Here is an 18,453-nt window from a genome sequence, read left to right on the forward strand (position 1 = left end):
ACAGCGACTGAAAACAGGACAGGGCGCCAAACAATGTGAGATCAGCACAGGACAAATGCTTTAGCTGGCAGGGGTTGGGGATCCCCGCCAGCCAAACCGGGGGCCCCAGAGACAATTTGGAAGGGCCCAGGCCCCCCATAGCTACGCCACTGCCCAAACCTGGTCCTGGAGACACCCCAGCCAATCAGGTTTTCAGGATAGCTACAATGAATGAATATGTCCTCACTGCATGAAAATCTCTCTGAAGAATATTTATTGTGGATATCCAAAGACCTGACTGGCTGGGGTATCTTCAGAATCAGGTCTGGGAACCACTGGACTAAGGATTTGTTTCAATAGTGCTTAATGACTACACAGCAAGACAGAAAAAAAAAAACCTCGTCAAAAGTAAACAAGCTTAGTCACCACTGGCATGTATTTCTGGATATTGCGACAGAAACCAGATAAATATTGCAGCATTTTCTCCAGGTACGTGGCTGACAACTTTTCTTTTCTTAGTACAAATATTGCTTATGTTTGAGATTCTGAAGCATTTAGTGTTAATTGCATAACAATTTCTAAAAATGCTGATCTCGGACTATAGTTCATGAATGCATCTCCTTTGGACTCTGTTCCGCCCTCACTTTTAAAAAGTCCACACACACAGAATCATTTTCAATTAAGACAATTTACAGTAAAAAATTTTTTACACGTATTGCAATGAAAAATTTTTGTTTAAAAAAAATCTGAATTGTACATTAAAAATATAACACTACGTAACTCCTTTGCCAAGGAGAAAGAATTTAAACATCTTGATTATCAGGGTTGAGACATGTACTGTCAGAGGTCAGTCACTTTGTTCTCCAGTGCTGCAGCGATCTGTTGCAGTCGGAAGGCGAGCTGCATCCGTTGCGCGGCAGGGTCTTCCTCTAACGCATTGATGATCTGACAAACATAAAAAGTAATTACAGTGAAATATAAACACAAATAGACAAAAGCTCCCCCTCACAAAAATACTTAAAAACAAAATAATCCCAATAAAGGGGGGGATTTTCCACATTCACAATTTGCAAATTAGAAAACAATGTTTTCAACTGGTTCTAAAAAGGATATATCCTCCCATCACCCTATGAGATGCCAATATAGGATTCCAAATTTGAGTGACTACACAAAAATGCACAGTTCCTAGTAAGAAATTTCTTAATACTTTAGTCAAGGCAATACATAGGCTACTAATGAAAAGGTGTGAAATTAATACAGTAGAGTCCTGATTATCCAGCATAAAATGGGACCAACTGGAATAACCAAAAATTTCAGATAATCCTGATATGTCAGGGCACCACTATCACACTCACTGCATCCCTCCCTCTGTCCCCAAACAGCTGCAACCTGCACGTCCCCAGAAATTCCCCAAAGTTTTTCCTCCCCCATAGGCCCCCCTTCCATGGGTCTACCCTATAGTCCCCATGCTGGCACCACTTTCAAAATGGTTACCACGACCTCTAGCGACAGTCTCGCCCATATTGGTTCCAATCTCAAAATGCTAGAGGCTGTGACAGCCATTTTGACAGCAGAGCTGGCATAGAGGATCACTCCTGCACTGACTTCACTGCTAGACTACCTGGGACTATAAAATAGTGTGTGTGTGAGGGGGGGGGTGGGGCGTCTGTGATGTGCAACTGCTATTGTTTGAGTGGGTTGGTGGGCAGGAGTGGAGGCACTGGAGTGGCAGTTCCAGGATGTGCGGCTACTACAATTTGGGGGCCGGGGAGGGAGGAATGTAGCGTGTGATAATGCCCCAATATTTGGGAGAGCCCAGATTACCAACTGTCGGATAATTCAAAACATCAGGTAACCAAATGTTGGTTAATCGGGACTCTACTGTATAAATAAGATAATGGATTTCCCCTTAATAGATCAGAAGAGCCTGGCTGGCATATCCAAATCCATTTCTATTCAAAATGTGAAATAAAGAACCTAAAACCCAATGCTGTAGGAAGCCAGTGTAACAGTTTTACAACAGAGCAGTGCTTGTCAACCCTCTCCTCGAGGCACACCCAACCAGTCAGCTTTTCAGGATTACCATGACAAGGAATTGCACACAGCAAACACCCATTGTATTCAAATCTCGTGTTGTGCTAATCCTGAAAACCAACTGGCTAGGTCTGCCTCCAGGAGAGGGTAGAAAAGCACTGCAATAGAGATTGTCTGTCTTTCCTACCATGCCCTCCTGGCAATGAGCTGTGCTGCTGAATTGTGAACATTTTGTAAATTGCCGACGTGATCCCCCAGAGATACCACTGTAGTAGTCTAATTGTGAAAGGCCAATGGCTTCCATAGCTGTTTTGTAGGTTGGTTCAATAAACCATTATGACTCGCCCCAAGTATCTTATTTACATATAAAGTGCCTCTTAAAGATATTTATACCCTTGCACAAATCAAAATAATTTATTTCATCAATTTATAGGTTGCCCAGCAAATTTATGTTCAAGGTGGGTTTCAAATTCACATTCAGAATACAAAGAAGCATATAATATATTAAGGGAGCAATTCAATGACAGATGCTAACATTTGTGTACAAGTTACATGTGTAAATGTTACGAATGCTAGCATGTGTGTGTATGTGCTCACTTAAGCACACAGATGTCACCACACTTCCCAACCACTATTCTGCAAATACCTGCTTAATTTGAATATCACGGCATGGAGCATTGGTAGGCTTCAAACTTCCAGAATACAGTAAGAAACGTGGATGGCCTGCTGCATTTAGGTGGTTTCACTTACACCACCTCTATGGCTGGCACTTGTGCTTTATGCCTAGATATTAAGCACATTAAAATCTAGTTATGCTAGTATTCTATAAAAGAAAGTAGACACCTACTTTCCTTTATAGCAGTGATTCACAAACCTGTCCTGGGGGAACCCCAGTCAGTCTGGCCTTCTAGATATCGGCACTGAATATGCATGAGAGAAAACTGTATGCAATGGAAGCAGTGCATGCAAGTCAATCCAATGAACCACTGCTTTACACAATAGGCTTCTTCCGCGCAAGATGCCCAATTCTAGGCATTAAAAACACAAGACCCATACATACACCATCACCTACCTCAGCTCACATTAACCCTCTCTCTGACCTTAGGGATAACCAAATACCTTCCTATAAAGTGCACTTTCAAATTTCTCCAGAACTTAGTAGCAAGGTGTTGAACAATGTTGGCCCAGTGAATGCAAATGTAGTGGCTCAATTGCCCACGAACCTTGCTACCTGTAACCCTGAACAACCACTCAATTGGACCCAGATGACTGAAGGCTCACTCCCAAGAGTTCCTTTAAGGAGCCTGGTTCATCCTCATGTAGCACCTGCAGCACCAATGCAATGACTTAAGTTATAGGAAAATTCTAGCTGCCCTTCTGACACCATTAAGAACCTGTCACAGCATTTTGCATCATCCAGAGAGATCTTAATGTCACAGACAGGCCAAGACAACCCTTTACAATAACTGAGGCTTCCCATCATGAAGACCTGTAAAGTGATCTTTAGTTGGGAAGCGGGCATGTAGTTACTCTGCTGCTGTAGCAGGTAAAGCATATAAAAAGCACTAATCACCACTTTCACCCGCTGTCTGACAAAGAAGAATCCAGTCAAAGTCCTAGGTCATAGACTACTGACCTCACAATGATCTTGGAACCATCCACCTTCACTGTGCTTGACACATCTGGAATCCTTCCATGGCCCGCCCATAATAGCTCAGCCTTGGAAACATTGAGGCTGTTTTGCACCATGTAGTCTAGGGGTGGGCAACCACAGTCCTTGAGGGCCACAACCCAATAGAGGTTTCAAGATTTCCACAATAAATATATATGAGGTGTATTTGATTTGCATATACTGCTTCCATTGTATACAATTTTGTGCAAATTCTTTGTGGAAATCTTGAAAACTCTATTGGGTTGGGGTCCTCGAGGACTGTGGTTGCCCAGCCCCGATTACGATGTACATAGGTTCCTAAGACAACTGTCAATGGCTGCATGTACATATTAAACAAAGACACAAAAACTTGCTGGTACACCTAATCATTATGAAAACCAAGCCAATTCTTCTTCCCCATCTCCAGCTTTTGTATTCTCCCCCCAGAACCATCCAGAAGCAACATCTAATAAAAATAAATGATCCTGTTGCCTCACCTAGTTATATTTGCTCCTGTTTTATGGTTACTCATACACACACACTCTGTGTCAATTTTTTGTGATATAATTCTGTGACTGAGTGAGGTCATCAACTTACTGCCTCTCTATAAAGCCATGAAGGGACCCTGTGATTACTGCTTCTGTGGCCTCTTTGAAATCCACTCTGATATTTAAGTAGACCCATAGTCATTTAGGGGCCCTTTTACTAAGCCATGTATGCATCTACGAATGCCCAATGTGCACCAAAATGGAGTTATCGCCCGACTACCATGTGGCCCTTGTGCTAATTTCATTTTTGGCGCACGTATCAGACATGCGCCAAGTGGCATTTGATGCGCGTAGGTCATTATTGCCTGGTTACCGCGTGAGATTTTACCGCTAGGTCAATGGCTGGCTGTAAGGTCGCAGACCCAAAATGCACACGCGGCAATTTTGATTTTGCCGCATGTCCATTTTTGGCAAAACCTTTTTAGAGGCTTGCTGAAAAATGGATCGGCGCGCGCCCAAAACCTGCACCTACACTACTGCAAGCCATTTTTCAGCGCACCTTAGTAAAAGGACCCCTTATAAATTCATTTAGTCGGAGTAACATACATTTCCACAGGATTTTGTCTAACAGTGGCAGATTTAATACCAGATGGTAGTCACTCAGCAAGCAGCCATCAAGCCATTTTAACCCTTCTGGAACTATTTCTGAGGTTAGCGAGGATTTAACTTTTAACCCCCAAATGGAAGAAACGAGTCTTACATATTCTAATCACCGAGAGCAGGCAACAATCCACATTTTATCATCTCTTTTTCATGTGCAACTTTCTTTAAATTAGTCACCTTATTTTTTAACTCCTTAGTTTCTTACCTATCTATACGCTCCTTCTTTGCTTATACCATATGCCATATATTAAGACGTTCTATTACGTACTGTGTTGACATTGTAAGTAGTGTACTATGCCATACTTTGTATTACTTGAATATTTTCACTGCTAGAATTGTCTATTGCTTATGTTTGATTTATTCTTACTGTACACCGCCTTGAATGAATTCTTGTAAAAAAGCAGTAAACAAATAAGTAAATATTACATCTGTTCAGCTTTAGCCCTCTTCAATACTTTAGTTATCTCTTTATCTGCCACCTCTTCACTGGTGAACTAGCCTATCACATCTTGAAACTGAAGGCTCAACAATTCTACTGGACCCTGCAGATGGTCGACATTCTCTCAAAATAATCTGTTATGGCTTCAGCTGATGGACCTACCACACTTCCCTTAAGAGACCCCTGCATCATCAGTTTACTCAATCCAAAATCTCAATGCCAACTTACCGAGGACTGCCACTACTTGGTCACAATGGCTTTTTTAAAATCATCTTGAGCCCATACACCTTTTTACTTTTAGTGGCCCCATTTTTTCATTCAACTCAATTAAGCTCTTTTCACCTCTCCATAGACCACAATTAACTGCTTCGCAAACCAAATCCCCTGCAGTGTCCTCCTTTTCCCAACTACAGCTTCCCCATGTGATACAATCTCAATACCACCTTCCATTCCTTAACCAATACCTCTGGAAACACAGAAACAGAAAAATGAAAGCAGATAAAGGCCATATGGCCTATCCAGTTTGCCTACCCATACCATCTACTATCCGTTCCTCTCCTTTATAGATCCTGTGTACTTCTTCCAAACTTTCTTGACTTCAGATAGAGTTTTTGTCTCCATTACCTCCACAGAGAGGCCGTTCAATGAATTCACCACTTTTTCTATGAAGGGGCAAAAGATTAAAGGGGCCCTTTTACAAAACTGCAGGAAGGCTAACGTGTGGGTAGTGCATGCTAAATCGGCACTACTGCCGGGGTAGTTCATGCGCCCAGTGGCAATTCTTAATTTGCAATGTGTGAAAACCTCGTGGTAGAAAATATTTTTCTACTTTCTACTATGGGGGGGGGGGGGGGGGGGGGCATTCCTGGCAGTAATCGGCACTGCTGCCACGTTGGTACGCGCTGCATGGTTATCGTGTGGGTAGCGTGTGAGCCTTCACCGCTAGGTCAATGGCTGGTGGTAAGGGCTCAGGCCATAAATAGCTACTTACAAGTTTTAATTTTTGAGCACACCCATTTCCTGGCTCATTAAAAATGCCCTTTTTCCCAGCCATGGTAAAAAGTGGCCTAGTGCACGCCAAAAAGATGCGCCCACACTACTACAGGCCACTTTTCACTACAGCGCTGTAAAAGGACCCCCTAAAGCACCTGTATTTTGAACTGTATCAGTAGACACTGAACAGGGTAAGTGTATGATACCCCTTATTTGAACATACATACACATATTATATTTATTTATTGCATTTGTATCCCACATTGATCCGTCATGGCGATTGCCATTCCAGAGTAAAAGATACAAGCGGTATTACAAAAAGAACATAAGTGATATAGTAGAATTAAGCAAAACAGGTATGAGATCAAATTTGGAATAATAGATACAGTGATAATGCATTACAGTTCATATAATACATTAAAGTTCAAAAAATGGGTCGATGCGGTATGCCTTGTTGAATAGGTAAGTCTTCAGTAATTTCCGAAAGTTGGTTAAGTGTGTGTGCATTATATATATATATATATATATATATATATATATATATATATATATATATATATATATACATACAGTGGGGGAAATAAGTATTTGATCCCTTGCTGATTTTGTAAGTTTGCCCACTGACAAAGACATGAGCAGCCCATAATTGAAGGGTAGGTTATTGGTAACAGTGAGAGATAGCACATCATAAATTAAATCCGGAAAATCACATTGTGGAAAGTATATGAATTTATTTGCATTCTGCAGAGGGAAATAAGTATTTGATCCCCCACCAACCAGTAAGAGATCTGGCCCCTACAGACCAGGTAGATGCTCCAAATCAACTCGTTACCTGCATGACAGACAGCTGTCGGCAATGGTCACCTGTATGAAAGACACCTGTCCACAGACTCAGTGAATCAGTCAGACTCTAACCTCTACAAAATGGCCAAGAGCAAGGAGCTGTCTAAGGATGTCAGGGACAAGATCATACACCTGCACAAGGCTGGAATGGGCTACAAAACCATCAGTAAGACGCTGGGCGAGAAGGAGACAACTGTTGGTGCCATAGTAAGAAAATGGAAGAAGTACAAAATGACTGTCAATCGACAAAGATCTGGGGCTCCACGCAAAATCTCACCTCGTGGGGTATCCTTGATCATGAGGAAGGTTAGAAATCAGCCTACAACTACAAGGGGGGAACTTGTCAATGATCTCAAGGCAGCTGGGACCACTGTCACCACGAAAAACATTGGTAACACATTACGACATAACGGATTGCAATCCTGCAGTGCCCGCAAGGTCCCCCTGCTCCGGAAGGCACATGTGACGGCCCGTCTGAAGTTTGCCAGTGAACACCTGGATGATGCCGAGAGTGATTGGGAGAAGGTGCTGTGGTCAGATGAGACAAAAATTGAGCTCTTTGGCATGCACTCAACTCGCCGTGTTTGGAGGAAGAGAAATGCTGCCTATGACCCAAAGAACACCGTCCCCACTGTCAAGCATGGAGGTGGAAATGTTATGTTTTGGGGGTGTTTCTCTGCTAAGGGCACAGGACTACTTCACCGCATCAATGGGAGAATGGATGGGGCCATGTACCGTACAATTCTGAGTGACAACCTCCTTCCCTCCGCCAGGGCCTTAAAAATGGGTCGTGGCTGGGTCTTCCAGCACGACAATGACCCAAAACATACAGCCAAGGCAACAAAGGAGTGGCTCAGGAAGAAGCACATTAGGGTCATGGAGTGGCCTAGCCAGTCACCAGACCTTAATCCCATTGAAAACTTATGGAGGGAGCTGAAGCTGCGAGTTGCCAAGCGACAGCCCAGAACTCTTAATGATTTAGAGATGATCTGCAAAGAGGAGTGGACCAAAATTCCTCCTGACATGTGTGCAAACCTCATCATCAACTACAGAAGACGTCTGACCGCTGTGCTTGCCAACAAGGGTTTTGCCACCAAGTATTAGGTCTTGTTTGCCAGAGGGATTAAATACTTATTTCCCTCTGCAGAATGCAAATAAATTCATATACTTTCCACAATGTGATTTTCCGGATTTAATTTGTGATGTGCTATCTCTCACTGTTACCAATAACCTACCCTTCAATTATGGGCTGCTCATGTCTTTGTCAGTGGGCAAACTTACAAAATCAGCAAGGGATCAAATACTTATTTCCCCCACTGTATATATATACATATATATATATATATATACATACACACACACATATATACACACACACATATATACACACACACACGTAATTTATTTCAACTTATTTATGGTTTTCCAATAACATTTGTGATATATAGTTATGTTTATTGGTGACTGGGATTGCTACCTTTATTTTTACATTCACATTCATCTATTTAACCTATTACAGGCCTTATTAGGCCTTGTGCAAAATAGTGATAATTTTGGTTTACTATGACAAAGGATGGAATGGCTTATATAGTCAAGACTGCTCGGTTTCTTAATTTGAATTACTTTTTTAATGTTTCAAAAATTGTTCTTTCAAGTGTAGCATCTTGAATCACTTTTAGACAGCAGAATTTGAACAATTTACAAAGACATGAAGGCACGGTAGCTGAAACTGACCAATCAATGGACATCTCACATCCCCAGAATAGAAAGTAACTTATTTGAACTACAGTTAACCCCTGACTATTGGAGAAGGAAGTCCATTAACATGCTTCTGTGGTAAAGCATTTTCTTGTTTAATTTCAAGATAGAGATGGGAAAAAGATGCCAAGGAACAGAAAAATCCTTTAAATATCAGCATCTCATAGACTTTGGTTTAATTCCAAGCAGTGGTGTGCTGGAGCAGGCTCTCACAGGCTCGCAAGAGCCGGTTGTTAAGTTTTTAAGAATTTTGGGAGCCGGTTGTTAAAGTAGGGCCCTCCATGGCTACTTTAACAACTGGCTCCCAAAATGTGGGCTTGGGCCCCCCTGCTGAATTATCTTTTACTTTGCTGGTGGGGATGCTGAGCCCTGCCAGCCAAGTAAATAGACTACTGCTGCTCCCCGCTCCTTGTTTCCAGCTCTGGCCAGCAGGCTGAGACTTCTCAAGCATGTGAGAGAAGTTCCAGCATGCTGCTCAGAGCAAGACGTTGGGAGTGGTGGCAGTCCATTTATTGGCTGCCAGCAAAGGTATGCCTAGCGTGCTCGCACGAAGGGAGGGAGGAGAGAGAGGCAAGTGTTGCTCCCCCACCCCGGCCACCCCTGGCCCTTCCAACTGCAGAGCTGGCTACGTCCGGAGAAAGAGCCTGTTAAAAATTTACCAGCACACCCCTGATTCCAAGGGACCTGATGGAGACATTTGCAACTCCAGAACCAAGGTTTAACTCTTTCTTGTAGCAACGAAGGGCGAAGGGCGACTAAAATGATAGCGGGGATGGGACGACTTCCCTATGAAGAAAGACTAAGGAGGCTAGGGCTATTCAGCTTGGAGAAGAGACGGCTGAGGTGAGACATGATAAGAGGTATATAAAATAATGAGTGGAGTGGAACAGGTGGATGTGAAGCGTCTGTTCACGCTTTCCAAAAATACTAGGACTAGGGGGCATGCGATTAAACTACAGTGTAGTAAATTTAAAACAAATCGGAGAAAAGTTTTTTTCACCCAACGTGTAATTAAACTCTGGAATTCATTGCCGGAAAATGTGGTGAAGGCGGTTAGCTTAGCAGAGTTTAAAAAGGGGTTGGACGGTTTCCTAAAGGACAAGTCCATAAACCGCTACTAAACAGACTTGGAAAAATCCAAAATCCCAGGAATAACATGTATAGAATGTTTGTACGTTTGGGAAGCTTGCCAAGTGCCCTTGGTCTGGATTGGCCGCTGTCATGGACAAGATGCTGGGCTCGATGGACCCTTGGTCTTTTCCCAGTATGGCATTACTTATGTACTTATTTAGCTTAAATGTAGTTCGAAATTAAGCATATCCCCATCATCTGCTTCACTTAGATGATTTTTTTTTTTGTTTTACAAACGCTCTAGAGATCAAGAGAAACTTTTCACTGAATCCTTCCAAGATCGTTTCTGCCTGCAGAAGGTGCTCACTTGTTTAGGGTGTGGATCCTTCTGCTTCCCCACAACTTCTGAACTCAAATGGCCAGTGGAAGCATCAATTCCACTGATATGGATACATTTTTTTTTTCTGGCTCACCAGCCTCTTTCTACAAGGATTTTAATTATTAGGGTGTACAACTGTGTATGTAGCACAACATGAACAAGAGCCCTGAAGTGTTGGGTTACACAGAAAGATGTGCTCTGAATTAGCTGCCAAGTGCAATGCCCGAGCGTTTTAAGCACAAGGATTAGGAGCCATGCCAGCCTAATGTTTCTTTAACCCTCTAGAAACTTTCACCACTGAATTTACAGACCAGTTACAATTTGCCCTAACCATTCAACCCAATGTCCTTCCTAAAGCAGAAAAACAAGTAGTCACTTGGGTTTTTGCTTTACTTAAAGCCCTCAAAATAAATGTTTTTCCATCTGTACAGACAAGCTCTATGGCTGACGTCCAACTGAAAAGCTTTCATCTCTAGAGCACTCACTCTTCCCAGAAGAAATTTTAACCTCTGGTTTGGTTTTGTTTAAACCAAATGCAGACAAGTCGATTAAATGATCAGATGATTCCAAGAGGATTTTCTTTGGGTTTCAAGGTTTTGCAGCTGCGCCAACTCAAACATAACTGTATTCTTTAACTTATGGCAGTAAAGTGATAATTGGAAGCTTAACACACTGTTCATAAACTGCTGTTAATTTTCATCATTTCTAAGCCTGTAATTATTTTGACCATTTTTCAAATATAACTTTGCAGGACTGAGTCCCAGTCTTATAATCCAGTGACTGTTTGCTGGGCAGGGCCTGTAGTCATTCAGCTGGGATTCCTGTCCTTGACATACTCATGGTACACGACTCACGCAGTTACACCCAATTCCTAATTGCTCTCACATTAGCTGAGAGGATGATATTCAGCATGGTTAACTAGGCAGAAATGGCTCCTAACAGGTTAAATTGTGCTGTCCACATCCAAGTCCTATTATTAGGTTTCAATCTGCTGTTTCCTAGTTTACCTCACTTATTGTATTTTATGTTTATATTTGGTCATTTTATTATTGTTATGCTGTTTACAAAACTAAGGTTTACATTAAACTGTACCTGCTGTATAGCACCTTGGGTGAATCTCTTCATAAAGGCAGTTAATAAATCCCAATAAATAAATAAATAAGCAAGCAAGCAAACCAAGTTATCCAGGTACAGGGCAAGGAATATCAGCTATCCCAGATAACTTTCAACAGCTGGGAAAGTCTTGGATATTCAGTGCTGATACCCAGATTAGGCCTGGCACTGAATATTGAGGACTAATTCAGCCATGGCAGATAGTGTGGGTTAGTTTCGATTATGCTGTGCTAAGTTTCTTGCCAGGCCCATAAACAAGCATAAAAAAAAAAAAACTCCTTACCCTTACTGCTGCATTGATGGACATGCTTGGTTTTGACTCTCTTCCGACCTTCATGAAGGGTTATAATAAGGGATTTTTTTTTCTGTGTCTTGGGCATTATAAATCAGAGTTCCTTGGTGGTCCACTTTATCCTCCATACTGTTTAATAGTTCTGTGAGGCCTTTGGCCTATGTTATTGAAAACGTTAACATTTACGTCTGATGTATGCTGATGATTTACAGCTGTAAGACCTTTCTGGTCAACTGCAGAAACCATATTGAGGTCTGCATGCTACTACCCTTTGATTAAACCCTATAAAAGGAAAGGCACTCTGGCTCAGTTCCCCTACTGTGTTAAATATAAGTTTGTTACTTTCAGCAGATGGGGGGGGGGGGGGTTATTTCTCTCCCATGTATGTAGCTTGGGAATTATTGACCCACTCTTGAATCGGCATTTACAAAGTGGAGCAGTGTCAAGAAATTGTTTTGCTCAACTAAAGCAAATCCATCAACTCAGTCACTTTCTGGATAAAAAAAAGAACTACTTAAATTCATGTCTTAACTAACATTGAAGCTGGTTAATTATAATTGCTTTGTACATAGGCATTTTCTCAAATTTTCAGTTGGTCCATAATGCAGTTTAGAAGCTTTCATGAGGCCTTAAATACAATAAGGATATTGATCCTTGGCTAAGAGAACTTCATTAACCTCCGGTGCTTGAGACTGGAGTCAGTTTAAGATTTTATTGATTGGTCTATTTTATCTAAATAACTTTTTTAAGCTTTTGCTTTCCGTGAAGAGCACTTTAATCAGATAATTTCTAAAATACCTGCAGAAATGCACGGGTATTTGCTAGCATATGCGGCGGAAGCAGCCATTTAACAAAGATGCACGTTGAAAAAAAATGCATGGCACAGACCTGGCAGCTTCCGTATGAAGATGGCAGCACTTACTCGTGAAGTGGCGATTTCACAACTTTCCCATCTAAGTGTTAACATTTCCACATATAGCTGGACCATTTTACAAGCCTGCATGTGTTAAGTGCCACCAATTAAGTAGTGAGGCCTCAAGTTTCACTTGGTTTCATTTCTGAGTATTGCGTTCAGTTCTGGTCACCAGATCTCAAAAAAGATATAGTGGAATTAGAAAAGGTTCAAAGAAGAGTGACCAAAATGATAAAGGGGATAGAACTGCTCCCATATGAAGAAAGGCTAAAGAGGTTAGGGCTCTTCAGCTTGGAAAAGAGATGGCTGAGGGGGAGATATGATTGAGATCTACAAAATTCTGAATGGTGTAGAACGGGTTAAAAGAGTGAAAAATCGATTCAAAGACTAGGGGACACTCAATGAAATTATATGGAAGTACTTTAAAGCAAATAGGAGGAAATATTTTTTCACTCAACAAATAGTTAAGCTTTGGAACTCTCTGCCGGAAGATGTAGTTAACAGCGGTTAGCGTATCTGAGTTTAAAAAAAAAGGCTTGGACAAGTTCCTGAAGGAAATGCCCTGTTATTGAGATGGACATGGGGGAAGCCACTGCTTGCCCTGGGATTGGTTGCATGGAATATTTCTACTATTTGGGATTCTTCCAGGTACTTGTGATCTGGATTGGCCACGGTTGGAAACAGGATAATGGGCTGTATGGACAATTGGTCTGACCCAGTATGGCTATTCTTATTTTCTTATATAAATGGGATTTAAGGAGAAAGACTAGTTTAATCTCTCTTGAAAAGCACTGGCTGAAATGAACATTTTGAAATCTATGCTCGTCTTTAAGCAGGAGTAAATCCTGATGTGGAAATTTCCCCCATACACGTCTTTCCTTTGTAAAATGGGAAATATACATCCAGATTTTAGTCCCACCCATGCCACACCTTCTTGAAATCTCTACATAGTGAAGATATCCATTTGTAAATAGCAGATTTCTAAAACTTTTACATGTCTATGCGATATACACACGTAGAAGATGCTATTTATACATGGTTGTTTCTAAAATAATGGCCAATATGTAAAAAAATACACTAATGTAAAATATAGAGAGAAATCAATAATGTTCATGAACATAGACAAGGTAAAAATATGTTTTGCTTTGGTATCCTTTTTTCTCTGGCATGCCCTCGAAACCAGGCTTACAAACATTTCCTTAAGGGTATGTGTAAAATATGAGGATAGTTTCCTTTTGATAGTAACCTATATTATTATGGGTAGGATTCAGAGGTATACTTAATTTATTTTGGTTTTCATTCTCTTTCAGATTGATTTAATACCTTTCTGAATTCCCTCCCTTCTTCTATGATGCAGGCTGGGAATTATATTTTCTATTGAATACCTGCCTTGTTAATCCCAGAGGTTATATTTTTTAAATTAAATGAGTATATTTACTTGTAAAGTGAATGTATTGAAAAATTTACTACTAAAAACCAGGCTTAAGAATTACCTTTCAGCTGCCAGTCAAAGTCTGGCTGTTTAAGAAAGCTTTTGGGTAATGATGTTATTGAATTGCTGTCTTACCTGGTTGGGAGAGGGCTGCTTTTAAGTATTTCTGTATTGTGGGACCATTTGTGTTCTGTAGTTTTCTGTAATTTTATTGGCTCATTTTAGGTTTGCAGGAAGATTAAAATTTTTTAATCATGATTAATTGTGCAATTAAAAGGTGCCTGCCAGATTCTTATTTCTGTCTCTCCCTCCTCTCTGCCCCCCAGTCCAACATCTCTCCCTCCTTCCTCCCCTCTATGGGTACCATACCCCTTCTTTGTTCCATCCCCTATAAAAAATAATATGTCACCTCTACATGCATTATGCAGCAGCGTCTGCTCTCTCTCCACCCTCCCACCCAATGTCTACCCTTTTCTGCACTCTCTCCCCCCTTTCAATTACATCCAACATCTACTCTACTCTCTCATTCTCTGCAGTTTCTCCCCACTTTCCATCTACGTCTGCCCTCTCTTTCCCCCTGAAATAAAAAAAACAAACAAAAAAAAAACAAACAAAGGAGGGTTCACCTGTTGGCAGGAGTGGCACAAGCAGACAGGTACAGCAGCTTCGGGCTTCCCTGGTGAGAGTCCTCTGTACTAAGTAACCCAGGGGACGGAGAAAGGCTGCAGGAACCAGCATTGAGGCAGCCGCGGGGCGGTGACTCTAGGAGCTGCATCACCGGCATCAGAAAGCCCACCCAATGCATGGCCTTGACCATCTGCGCGTAAGGCTTCACAGAGGAAGAATGAAGGGTAGCCTATGGCTGGCTCTGCCTGACCCAGAAACAAGCAGTTACATCTGGGTCCGGAACAGCCAGCCTTCTGCCTGCAGCAGACGTCAGCGCTAATTGCGATGAAATATTTTAGTGGTCGTTAAATATTTTAGCAGCCGTTAATAACTTTATGAGTTAATCACATTATTGATGCATTAAATTTGCATCCAGAGTTTGTTTTATTTATGATAATTTGATTTTATTTTATGATGTATTTTCTGCTGGGTTGCTGCTATTTATTGCACTTCCCTTTGAGGTATGTACAAAAGGCGAGGAGCACATGTAAATAAATGTTTACACTTTGTTGTCCTTGTAAATAGATCAGGTTTAGGAGTCTTAAATGGGAAACTGAAGATTTGTTGGGAAATACGGACTAGGACCAGAACCGAGTTCTCTCTGTACTCTGTAACTTATTTCAGTGTTAGTATTATTATTTTCTTTCTTGCCACTTTTTACTTAATTCACTTTACTTTGTAAACACAGTTTAAAATTGTCATGCCAATAAACTTACCTGATAATGAAAGAGCAATGATTTCGGTATGTTAAGGCTGACAATGGACCACTATTTTGTGGTACACTGATTACTGAGATTATTGGTGACTCTAGGAGAGCAAGGTTCACCAGCACATTCTGCCACTGACTCTGAAGTAGAATTTTGGTTGATCACAATACAGTGAGAGGAAGCCAGAAAACATATACACACGAATGTTTGTTTGCTCCTGAGGTTACCAAATCATCATGATCAGGCCCAAATGAACCACTTTAAATCCAATACCTTACCTCATCATAATATTTGTTAGTATACTGGTATAACTGATGTAGTGCCACTAGTGTATTTAATGATTCTGTATGAGCCTGCAAAACAAAAACATAAAATGTCAAAACTCTGGCACAACTACTAAACATTTAAGAAAACCTACTATAACAGTGAAGTCCTCTCATAGGCTAGTTGCTTCATGTTAAGAGCTTTAGTTAATGTTAAGAGTTGCATTGCATTGAACCACCATAAAAGAGAAACAGAACCAATTCGAGTATGTTAAAATGATCAAGGTCTTTCTCATTTCCACTGACCTCTGTGTGAATCGTTATGTTTCTCCATTGCAACAATCTCATATTTCCGAGCAAGACAGTGTTTCACCATAAATTCACCTCCAAGAAAATAAGGGGTCCTTTTACTAAGGTGCGCTGAAAAATGGCCTGTGGTAGTGTAGACACGTGTTTTGGGTGCACACAGAATTATTTTTCAGCGCACCTGAAAAAAAATGCCTTTTTAAAATTTTTGCCGAAAATGGACGTGCGGCAAAGTGAAAATTGCCGCGCATCCATTTCGGGTCCGAGACCTTCCTGCCAGTCATTGACATAGTGGAAAAGTCTCACACGGTAACTGGGCGGTAATGACCTACGCACGTCCGAAAATAAAATTTATCAGACGCGTGCCAAAAATGAAATTACCGCAACAGCCACATGGTAGCCAGGCGGTAACTCCATTTTGACGTCCGTTGGGCTTGCGTAGACGCTTACGCGTCTTAGTAAAAGGACCCCTCCCCTACCTGTTCTAATTATTCACAACAACCATCTTAACTGCTAATGCTAACAAATGCACCAGCTTTACCAAAATGTGACTTGCACAATGATTTCTATGTTATGATTTCTTCTTGTAAATTAAAAAGAGCAAATATGTGTTCATACGCCAGTCCAAAATGATTTTACATGTGTGAGAAACTGCCTATTCCAGGGCTACATGGAGTCCTTCAGCTGTGTAGGGTCATGTCAGACACGATAGGGACCAGGGCTGAAATTTCAAAAGGAGAATTCAAGCCTGCCAGAAGGCAATGCCTCCTTGAGCTTTGCACAAGCCTAATTCCCCCTGCGATATGGATCCCAGGGCAACTGTCGTAACACTGATCCTGCATCTGGGACTCAAATAGGAATGTCCATCATTGTGCCTGGAAATCCTGTTTCTTTTAAAGGAAATCTGGCTTGGCGCTATGGTTCTATTCATTCATTTTAAGCTGTGCTGTCCAGGTGACAGTCATAGTCTAGTACCAAGTAAATCCTTGGAGACGGGAGAGGTTCCGTGGGATTGGAGAAGAGCGGATGTGAACCCTCCTCACAAAAGTGGTGATAGGGAAGAAGCTGGAAACTAACTACAGGCCGGTTAGCCTAACTTCGGTTATTGGGGAAGTGATGCTGAAGGAAAGGATAGTGAATTTCATGGAAGCCAATAAGTTGCAAGATCTGAGACAACATGGTTTTACCAAAGGTAAATATTGCCAAACAAATCTCATTTAATTCTTTGACTGGGTGTCTAGAGAATTGAATCAAGGACGTGCTATAGATGTAATCTACTTAGACTTCAGCAAAGCTTTCGACACGGCTCCCCACAGGAGGCTTTTGAATAAACTTGACACGCTGAAGATAGGACCCGACGTGAACTGGATTAGGAACTGGTTGATGGACAGAGAGGGTGGTGGTTAATGGAATTCACTCGGATGAGGGAAAGGTGAGTAGTGGAGTGCCTCAGAAATCGGTGCTGGGGCCGATTCTGTTCAAAATATTTGTGAGTGACATTGCCGAAGGGTTAGATGGTAAAGTTTGCCTTTTTGCGGATGATACCAAGATTTGTATCAGAGTGGACACTCCTGAGGGAGGGGAAAACATGAAAAAGGATCTGCAGAAGCTAGAAGAATGGTCTAATGTTTGGCAATTAAAATTCAATGCGAAGATATGCAAAGTGACACACTTATGGAGTAGAAATCCACTGGAGACGTATGTGTTAGGCGGTAAGAGTCTGATATGTACAGGCAGGGAGAGGGATCTTGGGGTAATAGTATCTGAGGATCTGAAGGCGACGAAACAGTGTGACCAGGCAGTGGCCGTAGCCAGAAGATTGCTAGGCTGTATAGAGAGAGGTGTGACCAGCAGAAGAAAGGAGGTGTTGATGCCCCTGTACAAGTTGCTGGTGAGGCCCCACCTGGAGTATTGTGTTCAGTTTTGGAGGCTGTATCTTGCTAAGGATGTAAAAAGAATTGAAGCAGTGCAAAGAAAAGCTACAAAAATGGTATGGGATTTGCGTTACAAGACATATGAGGAGAGACTTGCTGACCTGAACATGTATACCCTGGAGGAAAGGAGAAACAGGGGTGATATGATACAGATGTTCAAATATTTGAAAAGTTATTAATCCGCAAACGAACCTTTTCCATAGATGGGAAGGCGGTAGAACTAGAGGACATGAAATGAGGTTGAAGGGGGAGAGACTCAAGAAAAATGTCAGGAAGTATTTTTTCACGGAGAGAGGGTGGATACTTGGAATGCCCTCCCGAGGGAGATGGAGGAGATGAAAACGGTAACGGAATTCAAAAAAGTGTGGGATAAACATAAAGGAATCCTGTTCAGAAGAAATTTATCCTCAGACGCTTAGTGGAGATTGGGTGGCAGCACCGGTGGTTAGGAGACGGGGCTAGTGGTTGGGAGGCTTGGCTAGTGCTGGCCAGACTTCTACAGTCTGTGCCCTGAAAATGGCAGATACAA

The 18,453-nt window shown here is 41.6% G+C and overlaps 1 protein-coding gene across 1 annotated transcript in view; it reads right to left on the minus strand.

Annotated features, from left to right (window-relative positions):
• Nucleotides 1-680: 680 nt before the first annotated feature.
• PLXNB2 (plexin B2) overlaps nucleotides 681-18,453 on the minus strand; it is a 519,469-nt gene continuing 501,696 nt past the window's right edge. The window contains exons 37-38 of the mRNA XM_030217169.1: nucleotides 15,700-15,774; nucleotides 681-924 (exon numbers count right to left, since the gene is read on the minus strand). Of these exons, the coding sequence (XP_030073029.1) occupies nucleotides 820-924; nucleotides 15,700-15,774 (180 nt within the window). The 3' untranslated portion in view covers nucleotides 681-819. The remainder of the gene's footprint in view (nucleotides 925-15,699; nucleotides 15,775-18,453) is intronic.

This window comes from Microcaecilia unicolor, chromosome 10, assembly GCF_901765095.1.
Source record: "Microcaecilia unicolor chromosome 10, aMicUni1.1, whole genome shotgun sequence".
Classification (NCBI taxonomy): Eukaryota; Metazoa; Chordata; class Amphibia; order Gymnophiona; family Siphonopidae; genus Microcaecilia; species Microcaecilia unicolor.